This window comes from Acipenser ruthenus, unplaced genomic scaffold (assembly GCF_902713425.1).
Source record: "Acipenser ruthenus unplaced genomic scaffold, fAciRut3.2 maternal haplotype, whole genome shotgun sequence".
Taxonomy (NCBI): Eukaryota; Metazoa; Chordata; class Actinopteri; order Acipenseriformes; family Acipenseridae; genus Acipenser; species Acipenser ruthenus.
This window is the reverse complement of record NW_026707496.1, coordinates 5,001-25,510: the sequence shown is the minus strand read 5'-3', so window position 1 is coordinate 25,510 and position 20,510 is coordinate 5,001. Positions and strand designations below refer to the sequence as shown.

The window sequence follows — 20,510 nt, the reverse complement described above, 5'->3', positions numbered from 1 at the left end:
ATTATTAAACTAATGTGAATATGATTATCACAGATTCAGTCTGTGCGATTCATCTTGTACAGTATAGAAATACTTTGCCAAATCCAGATGGAACATTTTTTTAATTTTTTTTTTTTGTAATACGAGTTATTAAAACTGGACACCCTGTAAAGATCACCTGTGTAAAAAAAACAATAAAACCACATTATCCAGTTATTTTTTATTTGTTGTAAGATCTAATATATTCAAACCCTATTAAACATAGACACACACACATTGCAACACAAACAGAGACACACACACACTGCAACACAGACAGAGACACACACACTGCAACACAGACAGAGACACACACACACACTGCAACACAGACAGACACACACACACACATTGCAACACAAACAGACAGACGGACAGACACAAACACACACACTGCAACACAGACGGTCAGACACACACACACACTCACACACACACTCACTCTCACTCACGCACTGTTACTGATACCGCCGGCTCGACCGCACAGAGAAGTGAAACTCCGCCCTGGTCGGGCTGGCTCTGTGGAAGCGAAGGGGACTCCCGCCATGATCTAGAGACGCAAAGACCCCGCGGATGTAACGGAAAACCGGGGGAAGAACAGAACGCGCCCCTTTAACGGAAGACTCCGCTATTACAAGAATCCCCCCCGTGAAGAGAGAGAGAGAGGGGAGGGGGTGTGACTTCAGGATAAATAAAGGTGTTGAGGAAAATACCAACGAAACACCCGTGGGAGGCGAGACCACGCACTGCGAGTTTATTTTCGGTTCTCGTGGTGAGAAAAAAGTCCCTGTAAATTAGGTTACAAAAAAACAACGATATTAAATGTCCTATATATATATATATATATATATATATATATATATATATATATATATATATATATATATATATATATATATACACACACACACATACATACACACGGATTCAGCATATATTTTCAGGGTTTCTGTGACGTCATATTCATAATTCTAAACTGTCCCAGGAACCCGAGATGGAATTGTTTTCCTGTGACTCTCTGAAGAGGCCCGTCTGTTATTTTTTTATAATCTACGGATACCCTTGTGATGCTGATATCAAAGCAGACGAGGCTCAGCAGGACGTTCCGTGTCGTTTTATCCGTTAGAGCTTCAGCTTTATTTGGATGATCGCCTTTGCCTTGTTTTAATTTCCCGTTCCTCTCCGGTTTCTCTAGAGATACGAATGTACCAGCTTGACATCATTTTTTTTTAACGTATTCTCATGTTGTTGCTCATTAATGAACATTTTATGTACTGTGGGTGTTTGTCGAGTGACTGAAAACGAGACATTCTGTATATATATATATATATATATTACATATATATATATATACACACACAAATCTACTGTAATAAACACGCATTTAGAATCCGCGCTGTTAGATCTCCAAATCGTTGTTATTATATTATAAAACTGCGACTCAAAACAAAACAAAACAGCGTTCGTGTGAAAGCGCGTGTTGCGCATGTTAACCAGGCTGATATAAAGAACTAGCGATTCTGCAAGCATTGATGACCGGAAACCGCAGCTTTAGAGATTTATAGACGCTGGCAGAGCTTCATGTAACGACTGTGTCACTCAGAGCGGGCATAGGCTGGTCTGTCTGCCTCCTAACTGGGACTATCAACACCAGTATGCCCAGTTTGGCACTCGATCGACGGACAGCGTTAAACTGAGGTAAGCGGTGAAGCGTGAGGGAAGCCTGCCTGCCGGTGCTCGTCGTGCCTCAGAGCGCTTCACAGAGCTGCAGAGAGAGACGCGCTTATTGAGAAGCTGTCGCTGTCATTGATCGATCACAAATCATACAGCGCGGTCTTTGATATGCAAATGTTTTGTCGTTATTATTTTAAATTTCAGGTTTGTTTATTTTAAAACTGATATAAAAAAAGGGCGTCTTAATGTGATCTTAATAAGGAACTCGGCAGAATCGGAAAGTCGATGCGAATGTCTTATTTTCAAGTTTCGTTTTTGTGGTGGCTGTTTGGGGACTTGAAGTTTTATTTGGTAGAAATTGACGGCACTGTAAAAGATATAAACACGTTACAATACTACAAGAGAGAGAGAGAGAGAGAGAGAGAGAGAGAGAGAGAGAGAGAGAGAGAGAGAGAGAGAGAGAGAGAGAGAGAGATAGAGAGACAGACAGACAGACAGAATAATAGATAGATAATCATTGCATTTATATTATATTCCTTGATGTTTCCATATTTTTAGGTGTAGAAAATAAATAAACGAAAAATCACTCTAATAATAATAATAATATAATAATAATAATAATAATAATAATAATAATAATAATAATAATAATAATAATAATAATAATAATAATGTGTAGTGAAAACGTTGAGAAAGTCTGATTTGTTTGAATCATTTGTTCTAGAGCTTGCCTGTTCACATCCTCTAAACACATCTCAAACGAGTTTACCGACTCCTCTCATATTCTTGCAGCGTTAATCCCGATTTCAGAATCGGGTTTAACGCTGCGCGTCTCTCTCATCGAGGCTCTGCAGAAAAACGGGAAGTGGAGACGGGCAGATGTTGTGTCACCTGCTGCTGTCTTCAGGATACAGTGTGTCTCAATACAAGAAACAAACAAAAAAAACACACAGAGACACACACACACACACACTGAGAAACACACAGAGCGACACACACACTGACAAACACACACACACACACACACACACACACACTGAGAAACATGCATTGAGATAAACACACTGGAAATAAACACACTGACAAACACACACTGAAATAAACACACAGAGAGACACACACACTGACAAACACACACACACACACACACACACACACACACACACACACACACACTGACAAACACACACACACACACACACACACACACACACACACAGAAACATGCATTGAGATAAACACACTGGAGATAAACACACTGACAAATGCACTGACAAACACACACTGAGATAAACACGGAGAGAGAGACACACTGACAAACACACACACACACACACACACACACTGAGATAAACACACCGAGAGACACACACTGACAAACACACAGAGATAAAGACACACACTGACAAACACACACACACACACACACACACACACTGACAAACACACCGAGATAAAGACACACACTGACCAACACACACACCCTCACACAGAGATACACACACTGAGATAGACACACTGAGAGAGACACACACTGACAAACACACACACCCTCACACAGAGATACACACACTGAGATAGACACACACACACACACACACACAGAAAGAAAGAAACTCCCAATAGTTTGTACTGAGACAGACAGACAGACAGACAGACAGACAGACAGACAGACAGACAGACAGACAGACAGCGGCACTACAATTGGAATGCAGGCAGACAATAATAATAATAATAATAATAATAATAATAATAATAATAATAATAATAATAATAATAATAATAATCATCTAGTTCCTTTCTTTCACAGCTGTTGCAGAAACCCAGCGCGTGACGACACGACAAACAACAACACAGGAAATAAAACCCAACAAAAAAAACCCCAAACATGGAGAACGACAGCTGCAGCGAGGGGGCCCCCAACGCCACGTGCTGTGGCACTGAGGAGCTGCGCAGGCTCTTCATGGCTGCCTATGTGCTGATCTCCGTGGTGGGGCTCCTCCTAAACCTCACGGCCCTGGCAATCTTCTACTGCAACCCCAAGGCGCCGCGCTCCCAAACCACGGTCTACATGACCAACCTGGCGGTGGCTGACCTGCTCCTGGTCCTCACGCTGCCCGCCCGCATCTACCACTACTCGGGGGCGCGGCTGAACCCTGTGCTGTGCGAGGTGGCCGGCCTGGTCCTGCTGGTCAACATGTACGGCAGCATCTTCTTCCTCGCCTGCATGAACCTGGACCGCTGCCTGGCCGTTTGCTTCCCGTTGAGCTCCCGGGTCAAAGCCTGGCGGAAACGCACCCCGCTGGTCTGCCTGGGGGTGTGGACCCTGACCGTGGGAGCCAGCCTGCCCACCTACCTCATCAAGAAAGCCGGGGGCGGGGGGCAGCAGCAGCAGCTGCCGCAGTGCGATTGTTTAGACCGCGTGCCGGTTTACGCCACGCAGCCCGCTGCGATCGGAGCCACGCTGACCGTGGGCTTCGGGATCCCGCTGGGCTCCATGCTCCTCTGCTCCTGGTGCTTGCTCCGAGCTCTCCGGCGGAGCGCTGCCGTGCAGATGGGGCTGGTGAAGGGGAAGAAAATCCGCAACATGATGATGGTCAACGCGGCGGTCTTCCTGCTCTGCTTCCTGCCTTACCACTGCCTGCTGGTGCTGATTTACCGAGGGGGCGAGGAGCAGCGGCAGCGGCTGATGCTGTGGTACCAGGGCAGTCTGCTGATCGCCTGCGCCAACGCCGTTCTGGACCCGCTCGTCTACTACTTCACCACTCAGACCTTCAAGGACACGATGGCGGTGGGGAAGATGCGGGTTTTCCACAGCAACAGCTCCGAGGAGCAGAAACGGGGGGCCAGTGCACCCCTCAACTCATGAGGGGGGCAGGGGGGAGGCAGGGAGCCCCTCAACTCATGAAGGGGACAGGGGGAGGCAGGGTACCCCTCAACTCATGAGGGGGGCAGGGGGGAGGCAGGGAGCCCCTCAACTCATGAAGGGGACAGGGGGAGGCAGGGTACCCCTCAACTCATGAGGGGGGCAGGGGGGAGGCAGGGAGCCCCTCAACTCATGAAGGGGACAGGGGGAGGCAGGGTACCCCTCAACTCATGAGCGGGGCAGGGGGGAGGCAGGGAGCCCCTCAACTCATGAAGGGGACAGGGGGAGGCAGGGTACCCCTCAACTCATGAGGGGTGCAGGGGGGAGGCAGGGAGCCCCTCAACTCATGAAGGGGACAGGAGGAGGCAGGGTACCCCTCAACTCATGGGGGGTGCAGGGGGAGGAAGCAGATTTTCGTTTTGTTTTATAAGCGCAAGAATGCACTTGTATATAGTCGTATATTATAGACAGAAATTGAATTTTTGGAACTATATAGAATACATGCATTCAACGGCTTAGAGAAACGGGGCACAAACTTTTCTGGGTTCCAGTTGAAATTACTCAGCAAGGTTCAGCCCACAAGAAGCGGGTTGACTAACTGAGCTTATCAGATTTCATACAGGAAGCACAATCTGGTAGGGAAACACTTTCTGGTAGAGTGTGCTTTCTCTCTTTCATTGATACACTGTTTCTTTCTTTCTTTCTTTCTCTCTTTCATCGATACACTGTTTCTTTCTTTCTCTCTTTCATCGATACACTGTTATATGACTGTATTTGATATTGATATTGTGGAGGAGCAGTTTTGTTTTCGGTTGAGGTCCGTCACAGACGCTTCTTACCTGTATAATATTTGTGTATAATTATAATCATCTGTTTGAGAACCGCACTGAGAACACAAAGTAACAAAATGTAGCATTGCAGCGTCTAGAGTAATGAGTGTGTGTGTGTGTGTGTGTGTGTGTGTGTGTGTCAGAGTGTGTGTGTGTGTGTCTGTGTCTGTGTGTGTGTGTGTCAGTGTGTGTGTGTGTGTGTGTGTGTCAGTGTGTGTGTGTGTGTGTGTGTGTGTGTGTCAGTGTGTGTGTCTGTGTCTGTGTGCGTCAGTGTGTCTGTGTGCGTCAGTGTGTGTGTGTGTCTGTGTCAGTGAGAGTGTGTCTCTCTGTGTGTGTGTGTGTGCGTCAGTGTGTGTGTGTGTCTGTGTCAGTGAGAGTGTGTGTGTGCGTGTGTGTCTGTGTCTGTGTGTGTCAGTGTCAGTGTGTGTCAGTGTCTGTGTGTGTGTGTGTGTGTCAGTGTGTGTGTCAGTGTGTGTGTGTGTGTGTCAGTGTGTGTGTCAGCGTGTGTGTGTGTGTGTGCGTGTCAGTGTCTATTCTTGTATATTGTATATTCTATAGAGTCTTTCTGTAGGACCCCAAGTCAGTTTTAAATTCTATAAAAGTACCATCCTTCTGCACTGTGAGATTAAGAAACCCCAAATCCGTCACCATTTATTTAAATTAAATTTGTAGACTTTTATTATAGAACTATTTATTTGAACCTGGGGGGGGGGGGGGGGGGGGGGGGTGTTTGTCGAGAAACTGCCCTGCTAAAAACTTGAAACGAAAATACCCCCGAACAAAGGAACGAGCAAGCTTTACAGAGTTCTGCAGAGCGAGGAAACGCCGCACGCTGCAGCTCCGCAGAGCACAGGGAGCGAGGCTACAATGAGCGAGCTCAGTTTCACAGTGAGTCAGGCGCTGCAGCTGTGAGAGAGGCTTCCTCACGGCTCTCTCGCTATCACTCACACTCCACAGATGACTCACACTAGTGCCAGCAACCCTTTCCATAGGACCTGTATATTTATTTATAAATGCGTATTTATAAATTTCAATATCATGTTTGGGTAGCACTTTGCATAGTCTCAAATTCCACATCATCGCAATGTTATTGTGCATGGATCAAAGCGTCTGCTAAATAACTCAATAATGTGGAGGAGTGGTTAGGGCTCTGGACTCGTGACCGGAGGGTCGTGGGTTCAATCCCAGGTGGGGGGACACTGCTGTTGTACCCTTGATCAAGGTACTTTACCTAGATTGCTCCAGTAAAAACCCAACTGCATAAATGGGGAATTGTATGTAAAAATAATGTGATATCTTGTAACAACTGTAAGTCGCCCTGGATAAGGGCGTCTGCTAAGAAATAAATAATAATAATTGCAATGCACTCAGTGTGTAAATCAATATGCACGTTATATGCAAGTACAGAACAGGGTTGCAGTTGTGTTATAGGGTCGGGGTTAAGGTTATATCGTGCAGAATGATTTCCATATGAACACATTGGAATGATGCATTACGCTGTAATACTGTGTCAACACACGTGTGTTTCCGTGTACAGTACAGGCAGTGGAAAAGGCTACACATGTCTTCAAGCTGGACTTGTATTTATCAAACTTGTTTTTTTATCACGCTGTTCTAGTAAAATAAAAATAAAATAAAACTCACGACTGAAAAGGTGTGTGCCGTTTACTGCTGGTCAGTTTTGTAGCACTGCTGTTGGGCTGTCACCGTTCAGAAAGACAGGACTCCAATAAAGACTGGACAGAACGCTTTGAAAAGTCTGGACCAAGGCGTCCGGTATATGTTATTTATATTTCAATCACACAGACGCTGCGTTGAGACGGGGTGGCGTTGAAATGATTTCCATTACACGAGAGTAGATGTTAAAACTTCATGCTGATTTGAACTCGGCTCTCGCCAAGAGAAGCACCAACTAAGACGTAGCTTTACAGTAAACTAATGTGATCCATATGTGTTTCCATCCATTTATGTTTCCTTCCATATGATGATGTAGATATCCTTCTGCCTGGTGTTAATGGCTGAAGTGTAATGCTGGCTCCAGGGATCAGCTTATTTTGCCTCCCTAGCGCATCAGCACACACAACGGCTGCGATGCTGGCTCCGGGGATCAACCACAGTGCGGCCTCCCCAGCGCATCAGCATGACAACCGTCTGGACTGAGCTAAGTAGGGTACATCTGTGGGGTCTTCAAGTGGGCACCTTCCATCCTCAGTGTTTCGTCGACTAGCCCACGACACCTCAAGAGGGCTCGACGGTGATGCTGGCGTCCCAGCATCACCACCCTCAGTCCCCCACTCAACTCAGCCCGGCTTACTTACCTGTACATCAGCGTTTCTTTCTTTCTATTGTGCTTGAGATCCCCAGCCAGAATCTTTCCGTCTCAACCACAGCCAGTTGCTGCTCCTCTCTGCTGCTTCAGATAAGTTCTTCACTGTGCGACGCAACTCTTGGCCACTGAATCCGACGTCTCTGAGAAACCGGGTTGTAGAGTGTGCCACAAATCCTCGACAACCCACTTCCACTGGGTAAACCCGAACTCTCCATCCTCGCTGTTCCGCTTCAGCGGCTAGTTGAGCATACCGCAGTTTCTTCCTCTCATACGCCTCATCTACAGCATCCTCCCATGGCACTGTTAACTCTACCAGGTGAACAAGGCGTGCTGATCCAGACCACAAGACAATATCTGGTCGAGGGTTAGTGGTGACAATCTCAGGTGGAAAAATAAGCCGTTGACCAACATCTGCCAGCATTTTCCAGTCTCTAGCAGCTTCCAGTTGTCCTGGGCAAGGATTGGTTTTAACACCTTTTCTTGGTAGTTGCTCTCCTGGGCGGAGGAATGTTGTCTTTTGTGTGTAATGTTTTGATGGAACAGGTGGCAACTTATTAGTCATGTTACGCTTGTCTTCCAATGCTGAGGCCAAACATCGCAGCACCTGGTCATGGCGCCAAGTAAACCGTCCTTGGCTAAGAGCCACCTTACATCCTGTCAAAATGTGCCTTAATGTTGCAGGTGATGAACACAAAGGACATGAGGGATCCTCTCCTACCCAGAGGTTTAGGTTCTGTGGTGATGGGAGAACATCATATGTTGACCTGATGAGGAAACTGATCCTGCTCTGTTCCATTGATCATAGGTCTTGCCAGCCAATCTTGCGTTGTTCCACACTCTCCCATCTCATCCATTCTCCCTGCTTGGCCTGGGAAATGGCCTTTATACACCTCATCCTCTCCTCCTGCTCGAAAGAAGTTGTGGTTTTCAATCTATGTTTTTTCTTAAGTCTCGACGTATTTAAATAACGGGTCTTACTTTGCATTAAGCGTCTTGTGTATTTACAGGTGCTGTTTAAATACACGTGCGCTTACAACGTTTCAATGCGCGGTATAACTAATCCTAACTCTAACCCCTTTCTGATTAAAACTGTGTACTTGCATATACCGTGCAAATTGATCTCCACGTGCAGTACCTTGTAACGCTGCAGAATAACATTGGAATGACGTATTTATGAAGTAAGAGGCACTCGATGGAACGTGTTCTCGAGCACAGAGCGGCCGTACTGCGCGTTCCTTCTTAAACTTTCAGTGAACTCCAGCAATGCCCTGTAAAAAACTAACTGCCATCTTCAACTGTGCGGAACTGTGGCCGGATAGAAATCGAGATTTTACAACTTCTGCAAAAATCTATTGAGCAACTATATCTATATATCTGTATCTCCACACACGCACGCGCACACACACACACACACGCACACACGCACGCACGCACGCACGCACGCACACACACACACACACACACACACACACACACACACACACCGACACACACACACACCGACACACACACACACACACACAGTATATCTATAACTCCACACCTCTCTGTCGTCACGGCGTTACCAGGGAGGCAGTTTTAATGACTTTTTTTTTTTTTTTTTTTTTTTTTTTTTGGAGAGTTGCAAAACTTTCTGTAACCTTTCTGTTCACGAGCGCCCACTTCCTGCCTTCAAAACAACAGAGCGCTGTTTAAACTGAAGACGTTTTAAACCGTGTCGCGCTTTCCTGGTAGAATGATAACGCGTTACACAAGAGAGAGGAAACTGCGGCTCCGGTCATCATAAAATACAGAAATTTAAATTCTATATATATATTTGAAACAGCTGAAGAAGGGGTTTTTTTTTAACCTGAAACGTCCTGAATATTTTAAAAACTTTTTGTGTAAATTTTTTAAAAACTTTCTCATTATATATATATATATATATAATCTCTCTCTGCAAGTTTTTTTTAAATGATTAAAAACACACATTTTTTCAGGATGTCTGACACAGTCCCTTCTCAAGCTGTGTATATGAATACTGTGGATGACGTCATGAATATGTCAGAATAGAGCGTTCATTTTAAGAGGTTCCGAATTCCTAAGCTTCTTGCGCGCTGCAGTTACACCTCCTGTAGGGAGCAGTTCAGTCTCCGTGCCTCAAGCCTGCCCTGGACTGGAGGGAGCCCCCTTTCTCTTAGGGGGGTGAGAGACGGAGGGAGGGAGCAGTTCAGTCTCCGTGCCTCAAGCCTGCCCTGGACTGGAGGGAGCACACTTTCTCTTAGGGGGGAGGAAGGGGGGGGGGGGGGGGGGTCCATGCTTCAATAATAATAATAATAATTTCGCCTTCGCGTCGGGGTCTAGGAGTCACAGCAAACGCTATTGACGCGCTCTGCCCCGCGGGGTCTGACAGGGCATTAGCATTTCAATGAGGGGTTAATGGTCATTCTGCCGACCTGCGCATTAACGCTGTTGCTGCAGCGACTGTGTGAAGAGGTTAAAAAGTCATCCTGGCAGCTAACAATGTGGGCTCCGCACATGAGGACGGTACGGGAGGGATGCGAGGACAATGCGGGGCAAGAGAGAGTGTGCGTGCGTGCGTACGTGCGTGCGTGCGTGTATATATATATATATATATATATATATATATATATAATCATGAATAGTATACTATATATTTCAAGTGACACTAATGCTATTATTATTATTATTATTATTATTATTATTATTATTATTATTATTATTATTATTATTATAGCAGCACACAATGTAATCAGCGCTGTTCTGTATCGATGCAACACTAAACGTGCGGCTCGCTCTTCACGTTGCTTGCTCGCTTAGTCAGCAGGAAGTATATAAGAGCCGCCGCGTCTCTGTATTTTAGTCTCGCTGTGTGTCTCTCTGCCAGCGGATATGCGGTGCTGATCAGTCCACGAGATAGACAGTTCCCGGAGGACTCGCAGTGTCTACCGGCGTTCGCTCCACCCCGAGCTCTCAGTTCATTAACTGGTTTAATTTTTGGATTAATTGGACACGTTGAACGCTTCTCTCCAGGCCTCGGAATGTTTTACGGCTCGTGTACCTTCAAATCAAGCGCATTACGTCATCAACTGTTACTTGTATTGTAACACTTGAAATGTATTTGCTTACGATTGTAAGTCGCCTTGGATAAGGGCGTCTGCTAAGAAATAAATAATAATAATAATAATAATAATAATAATAATAATAATAATAATAATAATAATAATAATAATAAAAGGTATAGACAATGTCGACCCAGGGGACTTTTTCAACCTGAAAAAAGAAACAAGGACCAGGGGTCACAAATGGAGATTAGATAAAGGGGCATTCAGAACAGAAAACAGGAGGCACTTTTTTACACAGAGAATTGTGAGGGTCTGGAACCAACTCCCCAGTAATGTTGTTGAAGCTGACACCCTGGGATCCTTCAAGAAGCTGCTTGATGAGATTCTGGGATCAATAAGCTACTAACAACCAGACGAGCAAGATGGGCTGAATGGGGCCTCCTCTCGTTTGTAAACTTTCTTATGTTCTTAACTGGGTGTGATCGGATTGAACTGGGTGTATTCTAACACAGACACCAGAGAAGATTCGAGCATCGCAATGCGCACACCTGCACCTGGAATAATACCGCCCCCCCCCCTCTCCCCACTCCCCTCTCCCCTCTCCCCTCTCCCCTCTCCGGACTTCAGCGCATTTTCCGCACTCGCATTTGGTTGCCAAGCAGTGCCCTTAATAGGTATAGCGGGTCTGTTTGCAGGGGCGTGAGTGGGTGCGGCGGTAATACCATACCCCCCGCACCCCGCCATGGGGAGAGGGGGGTCCGGATTGAAGTATCTAATCCTCCCGTTAAGCGTTCTCGCACCAACGCCTTTGTGTTTCTAATGAGCGCTCATTGAATCGGCACTGAATGGAGGCTGAGCCGCTCCAGTGAGTCAGAGCACGGATACAATGAGGGGTGATGACAATGCGGGGGGGAGGTTGGGGGTTCCCACACGGGGGGGGGGGGGGGGGGGCGTGCCTATTGTGTTGTAGATTATGAGCAACAGAGAAGAGCGGGAGAGACATCTACAACTCGACATCAGTTTCTTTAAGTTTGGGATCATGTGTCTGTGTGTGTGTGTGTGTGTGTGTGTGTGTTACACACACACACACACACACACACACACACAGCTGAAGAAGCGCTTTTACACTGCAGTTATAGCTGCTTTGAAAGCTGTTTATATTATTATTATTATTATTATTATTATTATTATTATTATTATTATTATTATTATTATTATTATTATTATTAATTTATGTATTTATTTATTTATTTATATTTACTTATTGATTAGCAGGAGCCCTTAACGAGGGCGACTTAGTTTTTACAAAGAATCACAGTACAGGGTACCCCTTTGCAAAATATCCCATTACACAATATCCCATTACACAATATCCCATTACACAACATCACACATGCAGTCAGTGGTAAATAAAGAGCAAAATCATACAAGAGAATAAAACATGTGAACACGGACACCAATAAGAGTGAAATCAAGCCGCGGACAGAGCGCAGCGCACAGTGTAGCGCAGTGCAGGGCTACGGAGGCTGTCTGGACACTTTCCAAACATCATCACTCGTAGTACTTTGTTTTATTTATTTCTTTTTAATTGATATTACGCCTCTCACACAGTGAGTTAATCTGGTGTAGCATTTATTTAAAAACTGGTATTAATTAAAAACTTGGGCTCTGACTCTGCGCATGCGCTTTTCATGGGGAAAGCGGGGGAGAGGACTGAGAGAGAGAGAGAGAGAGAGAGAGAGAGAGAGAGGGGGGAGAGAGAGAGAGAGAGAGAGAGAGAGAGGCAGCGTGTTTAATAGCTATGGATAAGAAATCTCTGTACAAACATATTTTTACTTTGTTACAGTTGAGTGTCGTTGAGGGTCCTGTGCTGGGAGGGTACTGGGAGTGTGCTGGTCCTGTGCTGGGAGCGTGCTGGTCCTGTGCTGGGAGCGTACTGGGAGTGTGCTGGTCCTGTGCTGGGAGCGTGTTGGTCCTGTGCTGGGAGGGTACTGGTCCTGTGCTGGGAGGGTACTCACATCGTAGAAGTCTGTCTTGAACTTGTGAGACCTGAGATATTGCCTATTGTTCTGTAAAGAAAATAAGAGATGAGACGCGTTTCATTAAGTCTTCCAGCGGCGAGCGACGTCATTGCGTCACAGAACGCCGCGTGGGCAACCTGTTGCCAGCCTGCAGCGCTAAATAATAAAACGTCACTCATTTTCCGTTTCAAAACTGTGTGCATGAGTTTTAACTCTTTCAGGACCAGGCGCGTTTGCACTGAGACGCTCCCCCGGGACCAGGCGTGTTTTGGCTGTCGTTGACTCTCTTCGTAAAAAAAACCCCTCACTATTATGTGTTTATTTAGCAGACGCCTTTATCCAAGGCGACTTACAGAGACTAGGGTGTGTGAACTATGCATCAGCTGCAGAGTCACTTACAACTACGTCTCCCCCGAAAGACGGAGCACAAGGAGGTGAAGTGACTTGCTCAGGGTCACACAATGAGTCAATGGCTGAGCTGGGACTTGAACCGGGGACCTCCTGGTTACAAGCCCTTTAACCACTGGACAACACAGCCTCCTAAAATGCAACTAAAATGTTTTTAACAGTAGCATCTTGCAAATGGTTGCAGAGCACGGGGGGACATTTTAAAAGTGTTTCAAAAACCATATACACCCCCCCCCCCCCCCCCTCCCCAAAACAAAACCACACAGTATTTAGTTTTTTATTTGATTTGAGTCCAGTTTAGGATCCGATGGCCGAGCTAAATCTCAGGTCAAACACCTGTCTGCGTGGGGGCGTGACGTCACCGCATTCAGCCCTGCAGTTGACCTGTCAGCGGTGATGGAACGCTCCCTCGCCTCGAGCGTGGACAGAGTGTGGGAAACTCCGCGGCTTTAAGGACCCACGCGCATTGTTATGCAAAAAGGCTTCTATATCTTATCTCTCTATCTATCTATAGAGGCGGCTTGAGAGGATACAGTCCAGAGGAGAGAAACCACGCAGCGCTGCCGTGCTCCAGAATCAGGGAAGCCGCGCTCGACAGGCTATTATTTGAATTTTTTTTTTTTAAAAATAAGGAGATTATTTTTTAAAATTAAATTTTAATGAAAATGACCGCTTCAGGTTTGGCAAATACTTCAGAGCGAAACTGCAGCGCGAAGGAGGAGAGAAAGGTAAGGTGCATTATTCGGATTTGCAAAACGGATATTGGAAGTCGGATTTAATTAAATAGTTTAAATGGGAAACGCGATATGATAAAAAAAAAAAAAACGAAACAAAACAAACACTAATGCATGCTTTATAAATGTATTTATTGCTTATAAACTTTCCAGTTCCTACATGCAATACAGTGAACAGCGCTGTGATGATATCAGTAGACTAGAAAACTCTTTTCAGCAGTACCAGACCTTTCACCTTGTGGCTGAGGTCTGTGCAAAGCGCACTTTTGCAGGCGGGCAAAACAGAGTAACTCAACCTCGATCAGTAACAGCAGCTCTGCGGCCTCGGTCAGTCAGTAAACTGCCGCTCCGCGCCTCAGTGCTCTCGCTGGGGTTCCCCAGTACGCAGGTCTGTGGTTTTAACTGAAAGCGTGTCGGTGTTTGTTTGTTTGTGTGGTCTGTCGCAGCTGAGGAAGCCCTTGATTGAAAGGAAGCGCCGAGAGCGAATTAACTGCAGCTTGGACCAGCTCAAAGGGATCATGGTGGACGCGTACAACCTGGATGTGAGTTCCACTCCGCCGTCGTTGCTGTTTTTATTGCATTTGCTTATCTAATTTACTTGCTTAAAATTGTGAGTCTCCACTTTTTCTATGTATCTATCCAGCTATCTAGCTATCTAGCTATCTATCTAGCTATCTAGCTTTGGTAGCGCAGGACTTGCAACAGTGACCGCTGCGATTGTAAAGCCTCGGTTTGCGTTGCTCTGTTGCTCTGCAAACCACAGGCGAGGAAATGGATTGTAGAGTCATTGTGTAACTTTCCATCCTCTACAACAACAACACCACCAGCCCGGGCTGTCTGAACACGCGACAGCCGAAACGCTGAGACACACACACATTATATATATATATATATATATATATATATATATATATATATATATATATGTGTGTGTGTTTGTGTGTTCGTTAAAGAACATTATATAACTACAGTGTACAAAACTGAAGGCATATGAAAGAACAGGTTTTTAAAAATTTTTATTTGGGATAATTTTGCAGCACTTAGTTGATCCTGTATGCAGGTTGATCAGATAGCTGCTGCGCATGTGCGTGATTCTAACAGCCTCGTTCTCGTCTCCCCCCCACAGCAGTCCAAGCTGGAGAAAGCGGACGTGCTGGAAATCACCGTGCAGCACATGGAGGGGCTGCAGCGCGCCGGCCCGACCGGTAAGCACATGCGCACACCGTTCATCCACACGCGCCCGCAGCTTTCAGAAGGAGATTTTCTTCATCGTATTCACCATCACGTATTAGTTCGCTTGTGACTTTGTGTAAGATTGCGCTAAATTAGCAGAAAAAAAACAGCTGTTAGGTTTACAATCCCCCCTCCCCCCATTTTTGTCAAGTTTTATTTAAACGTTTTATTCTGCTGGTATTTGATATGGATGCGTCACATTTTACTGCCTGTAGAAAATGTAAATATATTATTAGTTTTTATATGCATGTAAATGATCTAAAAGTATTATTATAATGAAATGCATGTAAATGAATCACTTTGCCTTTGTATTGACAGTATCGTCTCTTACTGTGACTAACATCCTCTCCTCTCTCCATCCATCCTCTCCTCTCCTCTCCCCCACCCGTCCATCCATCCATCCATCCTCTCCTGTCCTCTCCATCCATCCTCTCCTCTCCTCTCACCCATCCATCCGTCCATCCTCTCCTCTCCATCCTCTCCTCTCCTCTCCTCAGCTGGTAAGGAGTGTGTCGAGGCGCAGCAGCGTTACAGCACGGGTTACATCCAGTGCATGCACGAGGTGCACAACATGCTGCTCACCTGCCAGGGGCTGGACAAGAGCGTGGGCGCGCGCCTCCTCAACCACCTGCTGAAATCCCTCCCCCAGATCTCCAGCGAGTCAGCGGGGGCGCCGGGGCGAACACCGCCGAGACCCCCCTCACCCTCCTCCTCCTCCCTCCCCGCTTCACCGCTCTACCACGGCGTCCCTCCCTGCGGACCCAGTCCCCAGCCCTCTCCGCTCCGCCACTACAGCGGCAGGCAAGATCTGGAAGTCAGTGGGAGCGAACTCAGGACGTCACCGCCGGGCTCGCCGCTGAGCGTCCCGTCACATCCGGGATTCCAGCCGTTTCCAAGCAACGACCGTTCCATGTGGAGACCATGGTAACGACAATAATAAAAAAAATAAACTGGCTCCCGGCTCCTGTGAAGCTCCACCTGTCCGCACGCAGCTAAAGACTAGCAGAGAGTTTGTGTTGATCCCGTCCCAATCATGGGAGCCGTGCGTGAAAGGGTTAACTCCGCACAGAGCCATCGCTGTCTGAACCTCTGCGCCGGAGCCGCTCAACCCGGGCCGCCAGTCGCTGCTTCACGTTGAGCTGCTGTTTCACAGAAGCAGGTTTGGCTGTCGAGGCCAGGAAGCATACTGTAAGATATACACAGCAGTGTGTGTGTGTGTGTGTGTGCGTGCGTGCGTGCGTGCGTGTGTGTGTGTGTGTGTGTGTGTGTGTGTGTGTGCGCGTGCACTCTCCGGCCGGGGCAGTGTGTGTGTGTGCGTGTGTGTGTGTGTGTGTGTGTGTGTGTGTGCGCGTGCACTCTCCGGCCGGGGCAGTGTGTGTGTGTGTGTGCGTGTGTGTGTGTGTGTGTGTGTGTGTGTGTGTGCGCGTGCACTCTCCGGCCGGGGCAGTGTGTGTGTGTGCGTGTGTGTGTGTGTGTGTGTGTGTGTGTGTGTGTGTGTGCGCGTGCACTCTCCGGCCGGGGCAGTGTGTGTGTGTGCGTGTGTGTGTGTGTGTGTGTGTGTGTGTGTGTGCGCGTGCACTCTCCGGCCGGGGCAGTGCGTGCGTGCGTGTGTGTGTGTGTGTGTGTGTGTGTGTGTGTGCGCGTGCACTCTCCGGCCGGGGCAGTGCGTGCGTGCGTGTGTGTGTGTGTGTGTGTGTGTGTGTGTGTGTGTGTGCGCGTGCACTCTCCGGCCGGGGCAGTGTGTGTGTGTGTGTGTGTGTGTGTGTGTGTGTGTGTGTGTGTGTGTGTGCGCGTGCACTCTCCGGCCGGGGCAGTGTGTGTGTGTGTGTGTGTGCGTGTGTGTGTGTGTGTGTGCACTCTCCGGCCGGGGCGGTGTGTTTCTGCTCATTGCTGGACCGCGTGTATGTTTGGGAAGTCGATGTATTTAAATAAAAGTGGGCTGATTTCACTAGATTAGCGTGTCCGCCTCTCACTGTGTTTGTCAATCGAGTTCATCAAATATGGACGTTCCTTCCCTGGAACAGACTGCACGGATCAAACTGCACCTACACTGTTATATTAGATAATAATAATAATAATAATAATAATAATAATAATAATAATAATAATAATAATAATAATAATAATAATAATAATACAAACATCAGCACATTTTGTAACATTAACACAATTGCAGTGACCTCTCACGCCTCTAATCTCTCCCCCCTCAAATCACAGAAAAGTCACACCAGCGCCCCCTCGCTGCAGTCAGACGCCATGCGGCCGCACCCCCCCCCCCCCCCACACCCGCACTGCAAACCAGACAGACCACCAACAGCGAACAAAAACACTGCAGATTTTTGTTTTTGTAGAAGTGAAACAACCATGAATTAATTTCAAAATTATAAATAGAATAGAAATCCATTATAATAATAATAATAATAATAATAATAATAATAATAATAATAATAATAATAATAATAATAATAATAATAAATCTAAAAAAAATTATTCTCCCCGTCGGGGAATTGAACCCCGGTCTCCCGCGTGACAGGCGGGGATACTGACCACTATACTAACGAGGAACCGACAGTTAAGCTACAGCGGACGCTGGTTCAAGCAGGCACTGTCGCTTCAATGCAAACAAATTATTACACGACAGTCGTTCCACTTGAATGAGAGGAGCGCTCGGGGTGATACAGCGTTCAGAGGCACCTCATTCAGTAAACATCACGGCGAGTCAATGCTGGAAGCACAGCCCTGGCGTGCCGGCTAGGCATGTACTGCCACCTAGTGGTCATTGTGAATTTTACCAATATTGATGCATGTAGGATCTTCTTATAGATCGCATATCAGAAATCAACCAATCACAGTGCAGTATTTGCTCACATTCCAGTACGTCTTATCCCGTGTACAGATGTCAGCTCGTGCATGAGAACATAAGAAAGTTTGCAAACGTGAGGAGGCCCCATTCGGCCCATCTTGCTCGTTTGGTTGTTAGTAGCTTATTGATCCCAGAATCTCATCAAGCAGCTTCTTGAAGGATCCCAGGGTGTCGACTTCAACAACATTACTGGGGAGTTGGTTCCAGACCCTCACAATTCTCTGTGTAAAAAAAGTGCCTCCTGTTTTCTGTTCTGAATGTCCCTTTATCTAATCTCCATAGAACACCACGCCGGATTCCAATGTTGAAAAATCTGAACAAAAAAAAAAAAAAACGCACTTACCTGGTACTTTCTGTAAACTGGATCATTTTGACTTTGATCGTCACTCTTTCATTAACATTTCCATGAACTTGATGCGACTTTCTCCGTAGAAAAAATGACCCAAGTGGCAAACTGAAACGCATGTTTTGTTTTTTTAATAAATATTCGTATCCTTAGACAGCACCTGTCCATTATTCAGGCTGATTGCGGACTGAACCATTTCAGCATTTCATAAAAGACGTGCTCCAGGTGAGGCTCGAACTCACAACCTCGGCATCGCTCCGCATCGCACTGCTGTATAAGTACCGCGCGCTAACCGATTGCGCCACTGGAGCTCCGGGAGTTTCCGGGGAGCTCCGAGAGTCGCCTCCTCGTCATTCTACAGCATTGTTTCGTCACGCGGCAGCGCGGCGTTCTGTTCTGTTACCTCATCTGGTCACTCAAACGCTGAGTCAGCGTACAGACCCAGCCGAGGGAATCAAATCCATACTATATCTAGGGCAGGGGTCGCCCAGAGCGTGTCCTTTCAACCGCTGAGCTTAGCTCCACGCAGCCCTGTTCTGCATTGTTTAATTGAACCAATTAAAACCTCCATCCAGACCGTGAAGTGTTTCAGAAGCTGGTTTTACCTGTCCAGTGACTGGGTCGCGTTGAACATGATATCTGTATGTATGTATGTGGGTAGGTATGATATTTGTATGTATGTATGTGGGTAGGTATGATATTTGTATTTATATATGTGGGTAGGTATGATATTTGAATGTATGTGGGTAGGTATGGTTGGAGCTTTACTGGTTTTAAACTGGTCATGCTGGTTTAGTACAAATGGAATCGAATCATCATCCCTTTCCTGTAAAATTGAAAGCCGCTGAATTTCAAAGACTCTCCTAAATAAGTCTTGCTTCTGCGGTATTACACCCGCCAGGTACCCGGCCAGTTTGCTAATGCTGGATCCGAGAAACGAGGCGCTGAATCCCCGTCCGGCGCCGTGGCTTAGATGGTTAAAGCGCCTGTCTAGTAAACAGGAGATCCTGGGTTCGAATCCCAGCGGGGCCTCTTTATAAATATATTTTAATTATTATTCATTCTGACCATTTGTAAGCGTGTATGGGAATGGACAGAGTATAGAACAGTAATATATGTTTCATTATTATTATTATTATTATTATTATTATTATTAAGGAGAATCTGAATCTGCAGTTGTATTTGATGAAACTCTGTATAGACTCTTGTTATTTATTAAAAGAGATACAGAACTCAGGAGGGGTTCGCGACTCAATCGTTGTTTTAATTACAAATAAAAGCACATTAGCAGGAGAGGGGAGTCATTTCAGTAAATTCACGGAAAGACAGAAAAGGAAACATCCCTCCATCGCTGCGAGCAGGGTTCGAACCTGCGCGGGGAGACCCCATTGGATTTCAAGTCCAACGCCTTAACCACTCGGCCATCGCAGCTTCATACTAACCGCTGCTATCTATCTGCTTGCTGCTCCACGTTACGACACACGTAGGCCGTGGTGACGTGTCACCACCTGAAAATAATCATTTCTTTAACCAAAAAAAAAAAAAAACCGATAAAATCTATAAACACGTGGACTTGCGTGCGTGTCCGATGTACAAACCCCATATCAGCGGGAACACGGTGTAACCTCGCGGCTGTTCAGTGTTTTACAGTCCGTTATCGGACATGACGATAAGGAATGAAATCACAGAGATCCGGAGGGGCGGGCGAGCGGTGGAGCTCGACTCTCAAACAGCACCGTGAGAAGGAAAAACAACATACAGACCTTGTGTTTGTACAGAGTTTATTTGTATTATTACATTTATCTGCTTGATGAACTGTGTGTGTGTCTCTTTCTCAGTGGTCTCTCCCACCCCTCTCTCTCTCTCTCTCTCTCTCTCTCTCTCTCTCTCTCTCTCTCTCTCTCTCTCTCTCTCTCTCTCTCTCTCCCCCCCCCCCCCCCCCCTCAGTGCGGGTGTCTCCCCTCTCTCTCTCAGTGTGTGTGTGTGTGTCTCTCCCCTCTGTGTGTGTGTGTGTGTCTCTCCCACCCCTCTCTCTCTCTCTCTCTCTCTCTCTCTCTCTCTCTCTCTCTCTCTCTCTCTCTCTCTTCCCCCCCCCCCCTCTCAGTGTGTGTGTCTCTCCCCTC

The 20,510-nt window shown here is 46.5% G+C and overlaps 3 protein-coding genes and 4 non-coding genes across 8 annotated transcripts in view; 3 read left to right on the top strand and 4 right to left on the bottom strand.

Annotated features, from left to right (window-relative positions):
- Nucleotides 1–1,491: 1,491 nt before the first annotated feature.
- Nucleotides 1,492–4,613, top strand: LOC117404648 (lysophosphatidic acid receptor 6). Its single transcript, XM_034007586.3, has 2 exons — nt 1,492–1,716; nt 3,503–4,613. The coding sequence occupies exon 2, from the start codon at nt 3,581–3,583 to the stop codon at nt 4,559–4,561; it is 981 nt and encodes a 326-aa protein (XP_033863477.3). The 5' UTR covers nt 1,492–1,716; nt 3,503–3,580; the 3' UTR covers nt 4,562–4,613.
- An 8,894-nt stretch (nt 4,614–13,507) lies between these two features.
- her8a (hairy-related 8a) lies at nt 13,508–16,128 on the top strand. Of its 2 annotated transcripts, none has more exons than XM_034007583.3 (4): nt 13,508–13,939; nt 14,392–14,487; nt 15,075–15,150; nt 15,676–16,128. In XM_034007583.3, exons 1-4 carry the CDS (start codon nt 13,871–13,873, stop codon nt 16,104–16,106), a joined length of 672 nt encoding a protein of 223 aa, XP_033863474.3. In that variant the 5' UTR covers nt 13,508–13,870; the 3' UTR covers nt 16,107–16,128. The 2 variants fall into 2 exon arrangements, with proteins under 2 accessions (XP_033863474.3, XP_033863473.3); XM_034007582.3 differs by having other exon boundaries at nt 13,510–13,939; nt 15,072–15,150.
- A 1,542-nt stretch (nt 16,129–17,670) lies between these two features.
- Nucleotides 17,671–17,742, bottom strand: trnad-guc (transfer RNA aspartic acid (anticodon GUC)). Its single transcript has one exon. It is a non-coding gene; the product is annotated as a tRNA-Asp (tRNA).
- Nucleotides 17,743–18,604: 862 nt separating this feature from the next.
- Nucleotides 18,605–18,698, bottom strand: trnai-uau (transfer RNA isoleucine (anticodon UAU)). Its single transcript has 2 exons — nt 18,661–18,698; nt 18,605–18,640 (listed from the first exon to the last, which is right to left on the bottom strand). It is a non-coding gene; the product is annotated as a tRNA-Ile (tRNA).
- Nucleotides 18,699–19,345: 647 nt separating this feature from the next.
- trnat-agu (transfer RNA threonine (anticodon AGU)) lies at nt 19,346–19,419 on the top strand. The gene has a single exon. It is a non-coding gene; the product is annotated as a tRNA-Thr (tRNA).
- Nucleotides 19,420–19,736: 317 nt separating this feature from the next.
- trnas-uga (transfer RNA serine (anticodon UGA)) lies at nt 19,737–19,818 on the bottom strand. The gene has a single exon. It is a non-coding gene; the product is annotated as a tRNA-Ser (tRNA).
- Nucleotides 19,819–20,151: 333 nt separating this feature from the next.
- LOC117404446 (uncharacterized) overlaps nt 20,152–20,510 on the bottom strand; it is a 5,319-nt gene continuing 4,960 nt past the window's right edge. Inside the window, 1 exon segment of the mRNA XM_059018859.1 lies at nt 20,152–20,510. This exon segment is cut by the window's right edge and continues 378 nt beyond it. The gene's annotated coding sequence lies outside the window, so the exon portion shown is untranslated.

Excerpts from the sequence above, each read along its gene's own strand:
- LOC117404648 (XM_034007586.3), top strand. The coding sequence starts at position 3,581 with ATGGAGAACGACAGCTGCAGCGAGGGGGCCCCCAACGCCACGTGCTGT.
- her8a (XM_034007582.3), top strand. The coding sequence starts at position 13,871 with ATGAAAATGACCGCTTCAGGTTTGGCAAATACTTCAGAGCGAAACTGC. Across the intron at positions 13,940-14,391 it reads GCGCGAAGGAGGAGAGAAAG|CTGAGGAAGCCCTTGATTGA; the intron begins GTAAGGTGCATT and ends GGTCTGTCGCAG. Across the intron at positions 14,488-15,071 it reads TGGACGCGTACAACCTGGAT|CAGTCCAAGCTGGAGAAAGC; the intron begins GTGAGTTCCACT and ends TCCCCCCCACAG.